We start from the raw sequence: 19,656 nt of genomic DNA on the forward strand, positions 1-19,656 counted from the left end.
AAAAAATACATTGAAATGAAAAATTATCTATATTTTTCTTATAGTGAAAATTTTGAGAAGTTTTTCATTAAATTTACAAAACAAATTAATTGAACTTCTTTTGTATAATGCCGATTCGAGTAAAGTTTTATAAAATAATTTAAAAAAATCTTGTAAATGCAAACCTTAAAGCTTAAAACTTCGTTCGATTTTTTACTAAAATTTGTAATTTTACTGCGAAAATCCCTGTCTTCGATAAATGTTAAAATTTTCTCTTAAGTGAGTAACTTGGATGGCAATTAATCTTGCGCACAACAAAATGATTCCAGATTAGTTCCACATTTTCTAAGTATTTGGCGCCTCTTCATTGCTTAAACGTGTATTTCGTAGTAGTCATGACAATCGACACAACCACTTGCTTCGCTGGCACCGGCTGCAGCACCTGCAGCTTCTGGATTAAACACACCACTGCTGCCAACCCCTTGCATTCCGGTCACAACGCGTGGCTTCTTTTGCCGCGTACGACTCTGCCGTACGCGGGGCTTATGCTAGGATGGTCTCTTCTGGTACAGACAGTCAATGCAAGTGCTGTGTTCGGGTGCAGAAGTGCTCAGCTGATAGGCACGTTCATGTGGACACTGTGGCTCGTGGTACATACTTTGCATTGCTGCTTGGTATTGTTGCGCTGTGATAGCATCATAGGCGCTATAACGTGCGAAAGCATTTTCTGCAGATTGTGAACGCATAGGACCACTGCCTGCGGTCTGAGTATTTATAGTGTAAATTCGTTCCGGCGATACACCATATCGGTATGAGCTACTGGTTGTGCTCTCACGCGATGTCGACCGCTCTAGTGATTTACTTATGCGTCGTGCTGAAGAGCCAGTATCATGTCGCATTGAAGTGGGTGCAGCTGATATGTAATGATCGCTGCAAGTTTGATTGTCATGTATTGGATAATATTGATAGTATGGCTCAGTGTAAGTTTTTTGTCCAGTTTCAAAACTTCCATGTGCAGACATGCTACGTTTGCGTCCAGATCGATCTGGTGAACGTGAATCGAAACTGCTACGTGGAGACTTCAACGCTGAGCGTGGTATATCAAGATTGGGCTCGGAAGCACGACTATCAAAACTGCTGCGTGGAGAGTGACGTTGGCATAAATTGGTACCAGCACGATCTGGTGATAAACGTTCTACGCTATCTCTTGGTGATAAATGTGGAGAAAGTGATTCTAAACTGCAGTCGTGAGACGGTGCTAGCTTTTTAAGACAGCTGCGGTCGGGACTCTTCGATTTACTAGGGCTTGCTGGTGGTTTCAGTATGCTAGGTGAAGGACTTGATGCTCGCTTTAATATACCACCGCCGCCTTCTGAAGTGCGTCTGGGACTCGGAGTACGTCTGCCGCTTGAAAGACGATCTTGTGAGGAGTCTCGACTGGAACTGACACTTAAACGCTTTCCCTGGTCACTTACACTCTGACGTGGTGACTTTATTTTTATTATACGAACGGGAGAACTACCTTGTGACTTAGAACGATCAGGTGATATATATATGCTTTGACGTGGAGATTTAGTAGATTTTCCTTTCATACTGCTACTACAAGTGCTGCTGCTGCTGCCACTACTCGATTTCTGTGGTTTATCGCTAGTTTTAGTTTTGAAGACTTTATCGACTTTTTTATCGATAATTATGGAATGTGCACTTGCGTATCTGGCAGCATCCTCAGATTCATCTTCTGATTTTTCGGAAGTACCAGTTGTAGTGCCAGTATCAGATTCTGTAGCTGGTCTTGGTGGAGATTCTATATCTGCTATTACTGTTTGTTGTGTATTCTCTACTACTGTTTGTGGTTCGGGTGAAAGGCTAGAATCATTTTGTTGTTGATCTTGCGCATCCATTTCCAAATCTTGTGATTCAAGTGTTTGTTCTTTAAGGTTTGCCATATAAGCTGCTATGTCACATGTCGTATCGGTAAAGTTTTCGTGTTCAAGATCACTTAAATGCTTATCCATGAAACGACGTGTTTGTTCGTCGCCCCCATTACCGTTATTACTATCGGAACTATGACGGCTGCCTGATTTTTTGGAAGACTCTTTTGCTGTTTGATGCACAACCGAAACTTGTTGAGCCGCTGTCAATTGACTAAGCTCATTTGCAAATATTTCTATTATTTCAATATCTTTGTTAGGCGATTGTCGAGGTGACAAACGTTTTGGACAATATAAACTACTACATGCAGCTGCAGTCTCACTATCTTCATCTGCATGCAAACCCCCTACACCACCACTAGTTGTAAATAGACTACCACTACTACCAAGACTTAAATTAAAAGCTGCTGCTACGCTTGCAGCTCGTAGATCGGATTCGAGTGTCAAATCCTCTACTGTCGGTGATGTTGTGGCTGAAGCTGATCTCGCTGTAGCTGCAGTTTCTGCTTGAGGAAATGATAGTTCGTTTGTTATTGAGTGTTTCTTACCTAAATCTTTCATGAGGACTGGCTGATAGCTCGATGGTGGATGGGATGATTGTATCAGACGCGCTTGGCTACCAGTGCTGCCAACCGATAGGGTTGATGTAGTGCTGCGATATGGTGTTGATGAAAGTTAGCGGGAAAGGAAGGAAAAATAACGATTAAATAAAAATTTAATATGTTAAATTAAAATGAACGGAAATGCAAATGATCGCGATCATTAGTTACGATATAAATAATGAAACCATTATATTACGAGAGGTAAGTAATGATTTCAATAGATTTCAAGACGAAATGAATTTGAATTGATAAGATAAGTTATTTAGCACGCATCAGAAATCAGCATACTACAAACTTCTGCTTACCTCAGTGTCAAATGGTTGGGAGTTCGGCCTAGTGTGGCTTTTGCTTTGATAGTTCCCTGTTGGGAATCTTCTTCGCCTTCGGACTTGGTGCCAGGATCCATACGTTCCATTTCACCCATCTGTTGCTGGTGATGGTGTATAATATGTTTTGGATGTTGTTGTGGGTCTAAATTGGAGGAAGTAATATCTAGAAATATTAAAATGGAATCCAAGAAAAACGTACCAAATAAAGAAGGTAAAGAAATGAAAATAATACAATATTGAGTTAGAAGAAGTAGTAGGCATTGATTAGAGTGGAAGTAGTTAGCATGTTTAAGGATGAAATTTGGATGAATTTTAAAAGAAGCTGTGAGAATAAAAATGAAAACTGCTATGAAAAGTTTAAAGAATTATACCTGCAGCATCACCCACAGTTTTGCTACGACTTCGGAAACCGGTAGGGTGTAATTGATGTTGTTGTTGACTGTGATGTAATATGGGCACATCGTCTGTCTCTTGGCAACCAGATAAATTATCGTAATCAATGTTGCCAGCGGAATGACGTTGTGAACCAGACTTCTTTTTCGTCTTGCCAAGTGTCTGAGAACCTTGCATGATTGTTATCTAGTAAAACAACAAAATGGTAATTTTGCGCAGTCTTCGACAATGTTAACCATACTAACAATACTAACCTGTTGCTTAGGACGCTCTAATGTTTGTGAATTACCCGAACCGCCACCTTGCGACGAGAGACCTGACACAGAGCCAGAGCTACCGAATCCCTTCATTGGAATTGACATGTTTCGCACACTTTCTCGTATGATTTGTCTTATAGTCTTGAGGAATGCATTACGAAAGTCGGCTGTACTATTTGAGAGCACATAAACTTTTTCGGAACGGCGTTGTAATTGTGAACGTAAATGTATTAACTCCCATAAAAAGTGTGAATCCATGTCCTTTGCAGAACTCGCACGCACTTGCACCTCAGTTACTGGTATCAACACTTGATACCGTATGATTTCTACTTCGTTTGGTGCATTCTTACTTGAAACACCCTAAAGGAAATCAAAAAATATTGCATTAAAGTTCATAAATTTAAAGGGTCGTTGATTTAATATGCACTTACCATGAGTTTCTTCTTCTGTCGCAAACGTTCTTTGCAAAGGAACACAACCGCTGACTTAAATACAAAGCACATAGCATGCAATTCCAAGCCCTTTTTAATCTTGCCCAGAAAATCGGAAATGTTAAGCCATTCAACACCGCCATAATAGAGTAGGTCACCTGAAATTTAAAAGTTTAATAACATTGCATGTGGAAATTACACGGACAGCGTCATGTCAGCATGTGGCAAATTTATTGATTTCACATTGCCAGCTCTGGAGGAGTACATAATATTAATGGTTTCCTGCAGGCGCAATCTTATTTGCTCATTGATAATTTAATGTCTCTTTATTTACCTGGACTCAAGTCAATGGGTTGCTTGCATGACTTTTGGTGTTGCCGGAACAAATGATCAAATATCGCACCGTATTCCTCGTGTATTCGTTGCATTTCATTAATGTGCTCAGCTACCTTTTCCATGCCCTTAAGTGCCTCTGCAAATTGAATAAAAAACGAGCAATGGAAATTATTTGCTCCAAGTGGCAGCCAAGTATGTGAAATGCAACTGAAATTACTTACCGCATAAATGTAAGTGTTCATCGGCGCGTGAATCGGTTAAGTTGCGCAACTGTTGTAGCAGCAAAGGATATTTCAGGATGCGTTGTATTGGCTTTATTAAGTACGATTCCAGAGTACTGCTGTGCTGCTGTTTGGGATTGCGTGCAGCAAGGAACTCTTGTAAGGCATGATTACCTTCATCTATGCAAATTAAAATATATTAAATAATTTTTCTCCAATTTAATTTTCATTTTTTTTTATTTAATATTCGAATTGAAATATTTATTTAAACATTTTATTAAAAATATTTAATAAAAATTCAATATTTAATTTTTAGTTTAATTTATGTGTAGTATAGTTTAGTTTTCTGCTGTTGTTGTTGTGTTTATTTGTAGTTAAAGTATTTCGTATAATTAAAATAACTTTAAATTAATATTTTAATTATAATTTATAAACAAATTAATAATTTTTAAGTTATTGTATATTGATGAAGTAATTTAATATGAATCAAAATATTTTTTGAGTAATATGTTTAGGGAAGATTATAATTAACCATTATCATCTATAAGAAAGAAGTCGTTGATCAGTTATTTAACAATATATTAACCTAAGTCAGATGTTTTAGTTGTTAATCATTTTCACATACACATCTCACATACATCAAGTTAAGATTTCCTTTACGTATTGGTTGCACTACTACTACCGTATATTTTAACTTTGTTTGCATTTCTCAACTAAAGGCAAAATGACAAAATGATAATTTGTGCAAAACATTTAAATATCCAAATAGGTCTTTGACAACGGTATTATGTTAGAACTATTAATTTATGTATGGTACAACATTTTTCATGAAGATTAAGAAAACATAGAGGACGATGCGAGGTGCGATCATTCTAAAACGTTCATAAATAATAAAAACGAGGGAATTATTAAACATATAGTGCTAACTAATAAAAGAATACTCATTAAAGAAGTTGTCGAAGGAATAGGAATGTTTTATGGCTCTAGTGAAGTGAAGTGGATATGAATATGCTCAGAAATTATTGAATTTTTTAACAATTAAACAATTACTTAATGACTTTGACGATATAAAATTGTTCTAATGCGAGATTAAAGTTTAATTGTCTCAAGGAAAGTTATTTGAAAAACCAAAACCCCTAAAATCAACTTTTCTATAATTGAAATGGAATTAAGAAACTCGATCCACTTTTCAAATAGTATATAAGGTCTACTATCTAATAGTTTTACGCAAGTTAGGTAAAGGAATCAAGAAAAAGCGACCCAAACTGTAGAAACATAACACTTTAATGCCACAACCACACAGGTATGAAGCCTCAATATTAATTACTTTTTAATGGACCCAAAAAAATATCCATTCGATGAAACTAAAAAAAAATCTCAAAGTGAATGGATCTTCCCTAAAAAGGTGTTCTAATAGTATTTCTTAAATTAAAGATTACGGTAGTATAAGTGCAAAATATTAAAGGGGGTTGCTCTGAAGGGGATGGATGTTTATTCTGAAGATTAGTAAATACGTTATGAAAAAAATTCTCGTTCCCTTTGATAATACCTTGTATATTAAACTTGTTATGATGATTAGTATAGAAGATTATTTTTATAAATAAGAAAAATATGATATTTATTAAATTCAGTTAAGCTAAACCTAGATTTTTAGGTACTAGGCCTATTGATATCAACTTTTTCTTCTAATTACTGTAATGGTGTTTTCAGCACTGCTCTCTGGTTTAATGGGAGAAATATTCTTCATTCATTCCTGAGAGGTGACTTTAGCAAGTTAAATCTCACACTGTGGCTGTTGATGCTTTTTACATACTATAAGAAAAAAATACTCTTCATTAACAGTTGTGGAAGTCGTTTACCTTTAGGCTCACTCTGAGAGGTAAGTTAAGCTGCGCACTGAACACTTATGTCAGTCTGAAGTTAAAATTTTTATGGTTTGTCATTTGTAATCTTTTCATATAGACATACATATCTTTAGGTCCATACTGAGAGGTAACTTAAGCTGCGCACTGAACACATGTGTCAGTCTGCCTGTCAGTCTGAAGTTAAAATTTTTATGGTTTGTGATTTAGTGTGATAGTAATGGCTTTAAACTTCTAACAATTCGAAGTATTTCTGTGTAGAAACCTAGAGCAGTTTTCAAAAATCGGAAATATGTATATGAGACAGTAAGTTTTTATTGTATTCTGCATTTCCTGGATATAGAAGTAGTGGGAAGTATTATAATGTTTACAGGCTCCTCGGGGAGATGCAGAACGGAAGGTCAATTATTGCTTAGTCTAATGAAGCCAAGGCGTAGAGAGGGGTTATGAAGAAAGCTCGCAGTTAATAGAGAGTAAAAGTGTTCAAGAGTATTGACTCAACTAGCTTCAACATAATAATAATTAGATATTTTCATCAGAGATATGTAATAAAATAAGTTTCAATTTTTCCTTGTAATTTCTAATGAAAGAGAAATAAAAATTGAATTATATTTAATTGGAAATATGTACAATTCCTTACGTTCATATTTTTCCTCATAATAACTAAGTATAGAAAGATAGAAAATTATCGAATTTTTGTATAAAAAATAACAAAACATGAAGATCGAAAATATATGGGATACTTTAAGTTTTGAAAAATTTCATATTAACAATTTTTGTTGCCTTCAAGCCATTCTATAACATATATTTGAGCCAGGAATGAATAAAAATTTAACATTTCATAATGACAACGAGTCAGCGTACAATAAGTGCATGCATGCATAGTTCATTGATTTAAAAGATTGTTTCTACTGATGCATTTGTGGAACAAAAAACAGAAAATAAAAAATATTTTGCTGCCGATATTGTGTATTTCCGTGCAAACGCACGCGAACTTTTACCGATACAAAGCGCTACGTACAAGGACATTCTAGGTTATAAGGTTTTTGCTCCTTGTGAAAAGCTTACGCTCATTGTAAAGGTGAAATCCATTGGTGCACTGAACTGTGCTTATAAATTGTTAATGTTTAAGTTGAGTCTAGTTGAGAGTGTATATGTGCACATGTGTATATAGAGTGTATATATAGTACATATATATGAACTGAGTATTATGTTAATGTATGATTTTACAATGTAGGCACTTAAATGCAATTGTTGTTGTAATTAATTTCTGCATTTTTTCGTTGATATCTCGAAGTGTGTTTTTCTTTTCATTCCCGGTGCACTTTTGTTGCAATTTTCATTAAATTTTTTTTTTTGTTTTGTAATTATCACAACGTGCATCTCTTTCATTATATATATTTTTCCTTTAATGCTATTTCTGCTTTAAATCCTTTTATATTATTTTTATTTTGTATTATTTTAAATGTTTTCTTTGCAAATTAATTTTCACAACTTTGCTGATGGCGTGTAATTCAATTATAATAAATAAGTAAGTATTTTATCATAGCCGCAATGCATTATTTTGCTGCTCCTAAGAATTTTTTTCGCATGTGCGCGTTCGTAGGATTCGCCTGTGCTACTTATGATTTCTTCAGTAATTGTTTTCACATTGTATGAGATACCACAATACAAACACACATACATACAAACACATCACATCCATTTTTTATTAATTTGCATTCTTTGCTTTTGTATGGTTATATGGTTTTTGCATATCTCGCTGCTGCATTTTACATTCCTCCATGCAAGTGTGGTCTGCTGGCTTGTTTGCATGTGTGAACGCGATGGTGTCTATTTGTTTATCTGTTTGTTTGTGTAGGTGAGTTTGACATATTTTTGCGTAATTAACAAATGAGATTCATTTCATTCCATTTCACAGGATTGCGTATAGTTTTCCCTGAGTTTTGTTGGAATCGTTGAAGGGTTTCGTTGATGGCACACGTATCGTTTTCCTCGAAACTTTGCAATTTGCTATATGTGCTGGTGCAGTTGGATCTCATGTTGTATCAGAATATATGTTTCCTTGATGAGGTGATATTTTTTTGCTTTATTAGTGAAGTAACCCTTTTTTATTTTCTGTTAAATTTTTCTTCAATTTTTTCTTTATTTGTTTTCTTAGTTTTTTTATTATTTGTGGAATAGATGGCACAAGTACATACAATAGATGATATAAGCATATTTTTGAAAGGTAATTAAGTATATAATTAAATAAATAAACATATTTTACTGCAGTTTTCGGTTTATATATATATCGCTTATCGTTGATATATACGATTATATTATAAATATAAGATTATTACTGTAAAGTATTCAATGAAACTCATATGTCAGATGGTTTGAAAAGTTTGAAGAGTTCTTAATATGCAATCAAATTTACAATCCTGTCTATTGTTCTTACTATATTTAATACTGTATTAATTGACGCAGCGAGCCGTGTACTAGACACTATCTTTGTCTATATAAGACAAAGATAATATACTATAACTTCAGTATCTGTCAATATAAAAGTTCAATTATTGCAAACTCTTTGTGTTTCAAGAAATTATGAAAGATCAGAAAATGCTTAAAATCATATTAACCGTTTCATGTGAGCACTTTGTATATTGCGTTATATATAGTTGCATAAATAATAAAATAATTGTTTTAGTAATAATGTATTGTTTAGAAAAAATATGTAATAATATTGAAAATGTTTGTGTAAGATGATTGATCATCGTTTACTTCATTCTCTTCCAAAAGCAACTCTAAAACGTTCGTGGCTTGGTGCAATGTGTGAATTGAGGGCAGTAAGAGGTTTCTAAAGGTTAAATGTTCTTAAATATTCAGAATAATTTAATATTGATTATTGCGGAATAATTAGAGTGATTTTGCACTTTTATAATTAGACTTCAATGACTACAGATTACACTAATTAGAGTGTATTAGAGTGTGTACTTTTCAGTTCACTTATAATCACTAATAATCACTTATTACTTCAATGCAGAAATTGAAATAGAAAATCTAGTTATTAACCAATTTGAAATAACACCAACCGCAAAAACATAAGACCTATTTATAATTTCATTGAGTTACAAATTATTAACAGTTTTTGCATTTAATTAGGTTAATTAATATTTATATCAAAGGATTTCTACTACAAAGAAAATTTCAATGTATCGTTTATTTTCCACCTTTATAGGTAAAAGGACGATAAATTGCATTTTGTGCAATTACTCTAATTAATTAAATGTTCATAAATCTATTGGAATGCATAATAGAAATATATTACATTTAGGAAGCATACGAAATAACCTAACATTAATGGCATGAACTACTCGGTGAACTATCGGTTGCACACAAATATGTTTAAATATGCAGATAAATATATATGCAATTGCTATATAAATGGAGCTTATGCATTTATAGACATGTGTTGCTTTATACCCCAAAGTAATTAATTTACTCGAATGTATTTTCCACGAAAGCCAGAAACATATTCAATAAAATATTAGCTAAAGCAATGATTTTATATGCATGAGTATGCACAAACATTTTGTGGAAACACCTATGCGTACACAGTACGCATAGAGTATATCCATAAACGTAGAGATAAATGTATTAAATTAGTAACAAATAATTTCACATATCCATATAAAGATACTGCGAAAATGATATATCTAAAAAAGCTCCCCTTGAAGTTTACCTATGCATTTAGGCTCCCAAATCATTAAATGTAACTATGTATTTATGTTAAACTTAATCATTAAACACATTAACATAATATTAAAAACTTTGTATGTACCATAAGATACTAGTTACTAAGTATACTAATTTTGCAGGACTTTTGAACAGGGAAACGCAATTATTAATTGCTATATATGTTGTGTGTAATTAATATATGACAGTTTAGATTTCTCTGTTGATGTTTAAACGCATGAACAACCCCATAACTTTAATAGAATTCATAGGTTATTAATGTTTAAGTATATATGCAATATAGCTTTAGAGTTAATAATTAAAATATAATATATTTTATTTACAAAATTTGTACAAGAGTTTCGTTTTATATACTTAGCTTATGACCGACCTGTACTGCTTCTTAACGATAACCCATGTCAATTAATGAACATTGACATCTTTACAATTATCGATTACACGCAAGCTGTCAGGAAACAATGGAGCTGCTAACTGTTACGCATATGATAGTTTGGAATCGTATCGTTTAAAAAGAGTAGGCAAGAGACTAGCAGTTGTGTTCTAGCATGACAATGCCAGACAACATACATTTTTGATGATTTGGAAAAAATTTTGGAAGTTTAGATGCATTCACTGTAAATGAGATCTATAAGATTTGTTGTGCTGAAGACAGCAGAAGAAGACACTTAAGTTAAGTCGGACAATTTAAAGTTGTTGACCAACCTAACAATAGCGCTTGATTCAAGGTTCAGTGAAAGCCATTCGGACTTAGAGTAACTGTATATAGTAGCTATAAGATTAATACGTGTTTATAGGAAAAAACGTATCCGAAAATTAATACATACATACATATAATCTGTAGAGGTAGAACATTTTCAAATTTTCAAACTTTAAAAACTTTAAAAAAATATTAACAGACTTTTCTGACATATGTAGTTAAATAATACATATCATTTATACATTATAAATACAATTCGATATGAAGATTTCTTTTTCTTTTGAATAAAATATTTTATACTTTATAAATACTTTCATATATGTATATGATTACTTCTTTCTATTTCTTCATCACGACTACCACTTGGACGATTGCCAACCAAACTCCGACAACAAGCAGGGTTGCCAGCTCCGCTCTTTACATGTATTGTAATCCATTCTTCCAGACAATTTTTTCTGTAGTTTTATTGGACCGAAAAATCATATCATGTGTATCACATTTATAATTAATTGATTGTTCAGAAATCGTTGAATTTTCATTTCATTAAATTAATTAAAGTAATTAATATATTATTTAATATTAAAGTATTACGTAATATTTACAGAAGCTTAAAATAAATTATAAAATATTTTCGGTTGTAAAGTTTTTCTGTGTAGGATACATTTAAACTTCCACTACTTCTGAAAATATTTAAGCTCATATTTTTAGAAGTAATTTGAAAAATGTCCTCAAGGCTTAATATAAAACTGAAATTCGTTATTATATCCTCTAGCAAATTTACGATATTGCAAAATATTTATAGATTTGCACTGAAATTTATTAATACTGAATCGTATTAATAGATTCGGTTGGGTTTGTTTTACATATGAAGACAGTTATGGTATTTGATATTAAATTGAAGTGAAAATTTATTTATGAATTTATATCTACGCAATTCATATTTTAATTTGTTAAGGCTATTTATGCACGTATTTACATGCCAGAAATTTATTAAGTTTTTGGAATTTTTAACTGAAAATGGTTAGGCAATAATTTTATTAAAATTAAAAATAATTTTCATTTTTATATAACATTTATTAATTATTTGTAATTACTTTCATAGGAATTTCATTCAATCAATTTCGATTAATTTAAAGTAAAGGACTGAAAAAGGAACATATTTTTGGTACTAAAAGGATTACGATTTATAATTATATAAATTACATAAATTATAGTTATAGCATAGCATTCATACCAATTAAATATCCTTGTAAAAGGAGTTTCATATGAATACAAGTTATACTGTTTTGTCGTTGTATTATGTATGCTTTCATATTATATCTGAAGAACTCTCTAAGTTAAAATTGTCAAAAGATTCTAGTAATTTAGAATTTGAAAGGCAAATCAAGTAAATAAACCGCGACTCTGCACATTTCATGTGCCATTATGTTGCATATGTTATGAAGGATATTATTCAATAAACAAAACAATTGAAATAACGTGATTTACTGTGTCGTAACGTAATTGATTTTATGTTATAACTTCGTGGTGAAAATGCATCGCTTTTAATTAAAATAATTTTCACTACACAATGGATGGATTTGTGGGTATTCAAAATTTTGACTTATATAAAAAAATTAATCCAAAACTAATTTAATACAATTTATAATCGAATATTTTAGTTAAAAGTTTGGTGAGGTTTTTCAAAATTGATCAAAAGATATATTCACGTTAAAAGTACATATATAGAATTATTTAGTTTTTTATGTTGAAGCTATTTGAGCCAGTGCACTTGAGCACTTTTACTCTTTACTCTTTGACTGGATTACTTTTTCAGACTAAGCAATAATTGACCTCAGATTTGCATACCTCCCCGATGAGCCTGCAACCATTCTGAGATTTGATAAAGCGGTGTTAGTAAGTCTGTTTTCGCAAAATAATTTCATGGTTCTATCCTTTATGTATTTTTTGATTGGATCAATGTTAAGATCCCTGAGAATGCAAATCGTCCTAATGTACCATAGTACTTTGAAAAATCTTCTCAGAGTCTGGCTTTGTACAATTTCTAGCTGGTGAATAGTAGTGTTTGAAGCTTTGCTAAACGCTACACAACCATATAGAAGTGACGGACAAATTATTTGGTTATATATCAGTTTTCTGTTAATTATTTAATAAAACATAAGGTATAAAGTTGCAGTTCTTCAGAGAATTTTCTTTTATCGCTGCAATGGACTAAAAATGTTACTTTTGAATAATAATTTTAGGTATAGAAACGGGAAATAGTTTCACGGAGACTTAACTAACGATTACAGTGCTTAGTTGATCTTAGCAGTTATCTTAAGAGTGATCTTAAAACACTTAAAAGAATAATTGTAAAAATATTGGATGTAAACAGATTGGTGAAAAAATTGTGTTGGTAACATTTTAAAAAGAAAGTATCATTGGCTTTGTTTTAGGGAACATAATCATTAAATATTAACAATCAATGGTATTCAGCGTTATATTCAGAATATGTGTTTGCGTTAATCCTAAATAAAAACACTTATTGTATAACACGTAGCAATGAAGAGATAAAAGCATTTCATTTGTTCATTTATCAGTTTTCATTTATTGCAAAAGAATTGATTTAAAAATTTATAAAACTACATTTTAATTGCCAATAAAGTAGCTACGTGGTCTATTTATGTTATTTATGTACTATTTTATATAAAATGAAAACAATAATTAACTTCATCTATTATTGGGACTAATGGAAAGATGAAACAGTAAACGAATATTCCAAATTGTGGTAAGTACCACACAAACGGAAAATATGTATTCAAATGCCTATTTAAAATCTATATTAAAATTCTTTCATTGCTTGTCGTTTAGGCTTTCAATAAAAAAGCATATCAGATGATCGGACTTTTACCTTTGAAGTGGTTCCTCAAGAAAACAAGGTTCAGTTTGAGAACTCGTCGAGTAAGACTTATTGAAACTGAAATAATAAAACAATGTATAGAACCCTTTACAAAATTTACAAAAGACGAGAAGCCAGCAATTGGTCTCAAAGTCAAAATATAAGCGTCAACACAAAGTTTATAGAAGCTCTCGTTAGTATATAAATATATATATAAATATATGTATATTAAAATGTATATCTGAATGTTGATTTAAAATTTTGTGTGTAGCGTGTCTAAGCTTCGGCAAAGCCAAAGCAAACATTGTTGGCTTTCAACTAAATCCAGGAAACTAACATAAAATATTATATTTTATTTTTAACAACACGTAGAGAGTAAGGCTAATAAGAAGACTATAATATTTCAATTTTTTATTTAAAAATATTTGCTATTTTTGTTATTTTGTGTTGGAATATTTTTAAGATAACTGAAACAATGAAATAACATAAATAAATTGCATGTTGCAATAAATCCCATTTTTACTAAATAAAAGCCATTTTACAGAATGAAAATAAAAATATTACAAATCCTTTCAAAAAAAAATCTTATTCTTCATCTTCAATATCTTGAATTTAATAAAAAATTTAATATACTGTTTATATGTAAAACAATTTATAACATATCCTATTGAAAGGACATGTAATTTAAAAGCAAAGTTTTCTACAAACAATTTGAAATAGGGACTTTGTATCGAAATATTATAAATAAAAATGAGTTTAAATTTTTGGTAGAAATTCTAAAATGCAAGACTTGTTTGGAAAAGAGGATTTTAGTATATTTTTGTTTTTGTATTTAATAATTTGAATAAATGCGCCTGTAGCTCCATCGATGATGCTACTGCTCCTCTAAATTTGCGTACATCAATTTTATTAAATTTTGTTAACAAATGCAGATGAATAAACGAATGCAATAAATGCGTAAAACAAGCATTGCAATGCACTTTCCCTGTGCAATGCACTTTTGTGCAAATGCAACCATTGCAATTCGAACGATTTGCACATCGCAACCCATTATCAAAAGCAGTAAGGTTGCATGTGAACGTTTGATCCTTGTTGCTTATTGTGCTGTGTGTTGTGTGTTGCGTGTTGTGTAAGTGTGATATATGAATGCTCATGTATGTGAGTGTATCTATGTGAAAATATTGAATTGCTTGTGTGTAAATTGAATTCGATTGAATTCAATAAAATTCAGTTCATTTCAATTTGCTGCTGTAGTAATAATTTCATTCAATTTTTTTAATTTGTTATTTTTTTTTAATACCCGTGTTTATTTCTTGATAGTTTTGGTTTGAGTGTAACTGTGAAATATTGTACAAGTATGCAAGTATGGAGAGAAAACTATTAAAGTTTGCAGTTTCAGTAGTACGGATTACTGAAACCTGTAGTTTTACTGGGAATTTTATAGTATTGCATTGACTGAGTTCAGTTGAATTTGTTATGTATTTACTGACAACGAAATTATATTTTAATTTTTTTTTTTGTTTTTTTTGTTTTTTTTGATACTTACTCGGATGTAAAACTTTCTGCGCTTTACTGTGACTAGCACAAAACGAAGAATATAATTTGAAATGATTTACATAGTAAAGGAAAGCGGAACCAATCGCAAACAGTACGTTCTGCAAAGATAGAGATAAAATTTAAGTTATTGAAATTGAAATTTCAGTTTGAGACAATGTGCATTTCAATCGAATATGTATTTTGTGTATCTTCTTAGTTCGTTCTTGTAGCAAATATTCTTTGTAAAAGACTAAAATTGTTAACAAAAACAAAATAAGAGACGTTTTTAAATAAGAAGAAAAATAATGTTATATTTTACGTAAAACAGATAAATATTTCTTGTTGTAAGATTTAAAAAATTTTTTTTTTTCAACTTAAATCAGCAGGTTCACTTTAGATATATGAAAAAAAAAACGATGCAAAATTGTAGAAAAAGAATTGAGTTCATTAAATGAAGTTTCTGCAAAGATTTCGTTTATTTTCAGTTGCAGTATTGAACTGGGTAAATGGTTAAAGTCAGCATGAAAAAAGGTAATTGAGTTAGGACAGATTTACCTGTTGCGAAAGCAAAAGACATAAACTAGATAACATGGTAAGATTAAATGCACCATCCATTTGCACTGCAAAGGATGTCGATAGCAGAGAAAATACTCCCTTTTAACACTACTGCAGAAATACAGTATTTACTGAATTACTTTTCAATTCAACTACATTTTAGCAAACGTTTTAAGGCATTAAAGAAAATTCAGGGCTTGAATTAAACATTAAATTAAATAAAATTCTAAATTTTAACAAAAAGAAAATAATAAATTTAATTGAAAATTGAATTAAAATAAATTGAAAGAGATGTGCATGAGAAAAAAATTCAATTTTTTAGTAAATAAAATTTTATCATTTATAATAAAATACTATATGCTAACTATTTACAATGAATTTTACTGAAGATATAGTCAATTCTATCTAAATAAAGAGTTGGATTATCCAAAAGCATTTAATTTTATATATTACATTCTCATTATTTAAAAATAAATATAGAATAAATCATATTTATACGTAAAATATAAGTAATTAAGATATTAATTGCTATTAATTTTTATTAATATAAAAAATATTTTGAAGTTATAATAATATATACAATATTTTAAAAACATCAAATTGTAAACAAATTTAAAAGGCATTCCATACAAAAGCATGTTTTCCTATAATATGCTTGAATAATTAACACTGGCTTGAACAGTACTATTACTTTTGGTGTATTTTTATAATAGATATCTTGCCTTTTTATGATATATATCTGCAGAAGTTCGTATTACTGAAGGTATTCACTGTTTAGGCTCAAACAAATGGACTTACCATGATATAGTAGCTTTTAAACACATTAGCTGGCTTAAGAAATTTTAGAAAAAGATACCCCTATTTAAAAGACTACTGTGTGGATTTTATGGAACGAAGAGGACTTGAAGATAGACTTCTGACATATACGTCTTTCTTTTAATTGCTCTTTTATTAGTACGGCATTTATATTGAATAATAAAAAGTTTCGATGTGTGAACTGCGACCTATTTAATTGTAAAACACACATAAATAATATCAACTCATCGATACAAACCTGGATATGTGAACAGTTTAAAGGCATAGAAGAAGTCAACATCATGATGACAAATGAATTATAGACAAATTGCTGAGACGAGGGTATACCCAGCACCTTATGAGTTAGATTAGACAAAAATAAAACGGAAAGCCTTTTGGGCTTCGGTAATCTATTGAGACTGTGAAATTGCGTTGATGCTTCAATGGTGACATATTTTGACAAATAACCACCTTTTATAGTTTTGTCCTGGACTACAAAAGATATCCAAGGGACTAATACTTATTTGGCGTGACAAAGATAAAAATTTACTGAAGATGCACAGAAGTACATAAGAAGAAGGTCTAAGAAGATAAAAACAGGGAATAATAACGGTTAGTTAACGGTCCGAGAGAAAATGTTCTCTGAGTTCTCTGATTGTATAAATTTATATGTGAATAAAATCACAGAAGAATTAAGCTGTTCTATCTTTATATGGGTATTTAATGCAAAAAGAGAGATTTGTAGAGATTATATATACCAGTAGCTTAGAGAGTGATAAAAAATTAACAAATGCAAGCTATTTAAACAAGATGGGAGTCATAATATAACAATTTATTTAGATACGTAATAATTATAGAGTGTTGTTGCTGCATAGTTGAAATAATCATAAATAACCACATAGATCCAATTAACTAATCTCGATTTTATAAGCCAACTCTCGTCCGCTTAGAATAAGAATGCTGCGGTGCTATATATTCTCTATATTCCTCTACGGGACAGAGGCCTGGACGCTGTCTGTTGCATCGATAAATAAACTCGAGGCTTTTGAAATGTGGTGCTACCGACGTATGCTCAAAATAAGCTGGACAGAAAAAATTACAAATACAGTGGTACTTCGGCGTGTCAACAAAGAGACAGAAATATTAGAAACAGTAAAACGCCGAAAGTTGAAGTTTTTTGGTCATATTCTGAGGCTTCCGGAAAAGTACGGACTACTAAAATTAATCATTGAAGGCAGAATTGAAGGTAGACGTGGCCCTGGGAGACGAAAGATACCATGGTTGAAGAATTTATGTCAATGGTTTAATAAAAATAGAATATCACTTTTTCGAGAAGCTGTACATAAAATCAAAATAGCAATCATGTTAGCCAACGTTCGAAGCGGATAAGGCACCTAGAAGAAGAAGAAGAAGAACTCTCGTCCAATACGTTTTAGGGAAACACTAACTTAAGATCTTTAGAACCTATGTATTTCAATTTTTGACAGTTTTAAAAAATATGCAGTAAAAAACATCTTACAAAGAATAAAATTGAATGTCTCCTGTTATGAATGTTTTTGAATACGTAGCCAAAGTAATTATCTATCATTACTTATAATAAACTAAACATATATTTCACCTTTATATATCTCGTCATCTGCTTATATCTTTTAACTCAGAACATTTCAATCACAATTAATTAGTTTTTTTTTTAAAAATTGCACTTTATGTGATCAATCAGTTTTCTTCTTACTTGTCATGAATTTCTCTTGAGTACTCGTATTATTCTAGGTATTAATTTCTTAAATAATTTTAAAGTACTTTAAATTGAAAAAGCCACTACAGAAAATAATGAAATCAAACTTCCTACTTTCAACTTCAACAGTAATCGCCTTTTTGATTCTAATTATTTCAAAGCATTTCTTTGCACTCGTCCATAGAAACTCGCACAAATAATCTTTATTTAACTGACGTCATATGATTATCGCTTGGAAAATAAAATGTGATTTCAACTGAATGCATTTTATCAACTTCAAATAAAAGAACGAAATAACAAAAAGAATAAAAATAAAAGCAGACATACATACACACATACAAACATATACATGTACAACTAAATTAAGACTCTCATTTCGAATGTTATTTAGACAGACATATAAGAACTCATACGCACTGATGTACACATAAACACACACACACACAGACATTCAGTCAAAGTCAATTAAATGCATTGCACAAGAGGATTAAAACAAAAAAAAATATATTTCTTTATATACAATGAGAAAGTATCTACGTATGTATTTGTGTCATTTGAACTCAAAAAAAACAAAATCAAAAAAAAAACAAAAGAAACCCTCACCCATACATAGTGACATTACAGTCAGATGTAATTAAGAGTTACATTCATATGATAGTCCCTATTTAAATGTGTAAGTCTTTGCATAAGCATTAGAGTTGGTGTGTATGTTCGTATGTGTAAAGGTGTTACATATACACGTGTGTAATTAAAAAGTGAATTAAGTTTGTATGTTCGTGAATTTGTCTGAGTTTTTGCATCTGTGTTGTGCACTGTAACGTACACTTTTCTTTATTTTAGTCACATTTTCTCTTATTTGAGGTTTACAAATATAGCGCAGAACAAAAGTAAAAACTTAATTAAATTCACTTTAATAATATTATCGTCATCGTTGCGCTCACAACAACAAAAAATGACAGCACTGACAGCACTGACAACACGAAAACTCAAACGAAAAAAGGATTATTAAAACTAAAGTAAAAGGATATCTTTGTTTTATGTCATCTACTTATGACTATTTTTGTGATACGATTTTTCAGTTATATTAACTTGAATTAATTATTTTGTTCGTTAGCTTTTGAGAATATTTTTTCGGTGTTTTTTTCTTTTTTTTCTAAGTGTTCCTGTGAAGTACTAAAACTATTATACAGTAAATAAAAATTAAAAGCAGATGCTTATAAATGATGTTTTTATTATTGTAAAAATTAACTTAGCTAAAACGGTTTATATCAAAAATGCAGCTAAATACTAAGTTGAAAAAATACACTTAAAAATTTTATAAAAACTGAAATATTGCAAATATATTCCGTTTTAGATTTTATATTAAGGTAATAAATTACAT

At 30.9% G+C, this 19,656-nt stretch overlaps 1 protein-coding gene across 1 annotated transcript in view; it reads right to left on the reverse strand.

The window, feature by feature from the left end:
* Window positions 1-222: 222 nt before the first annotated feature.
* LOC119677048 overlaps window positions 223-19,656 on the reverse strand; it is a 60,298-nt gene continuing 40,864 nt past the window's right edge. Inside the window, 9 exon segments of the mRNA XM_038088320.1 lie at window positions 223-2,383; window positions 2,459-2,562; window positions 2,818-3,004; window positions 3,213-3,420; window positions 3,489-3,851; window positions 3,923-4,080; window positions 4,257-4,394; window positions 4,480-4,659; window positions 15,201-15,309. Coding sequence (XP_037944248.1) covers window positions 351-2,383; window positions 2,459-2,562; window positions 2,818-3,004; window positions 3,213-3,420; window positions 3,489-3,851; window positions 3,923-4,080; window positions 4,257-4,394; window positions 4,480-4,659; window positions 15,201-15,309 — 3,480 coding nt within the window. The 3' untranslated portion in view covers window positions 223-350.

Source organism: Teleopsis dalmanni, chromosome 1 (genome assembly GCF_002237135.1).
Source record: "Teleopsis dalmanni isolate 2A chromosome 1, ASM223713v2, whole genome shotgun sequence".
Lineage (NCBI taxonomy): Eukaryota > Metazoa > Arthropoda > Insecta > Diptera > Diopsidae > Teleopsis > Teleopsis dalmanni.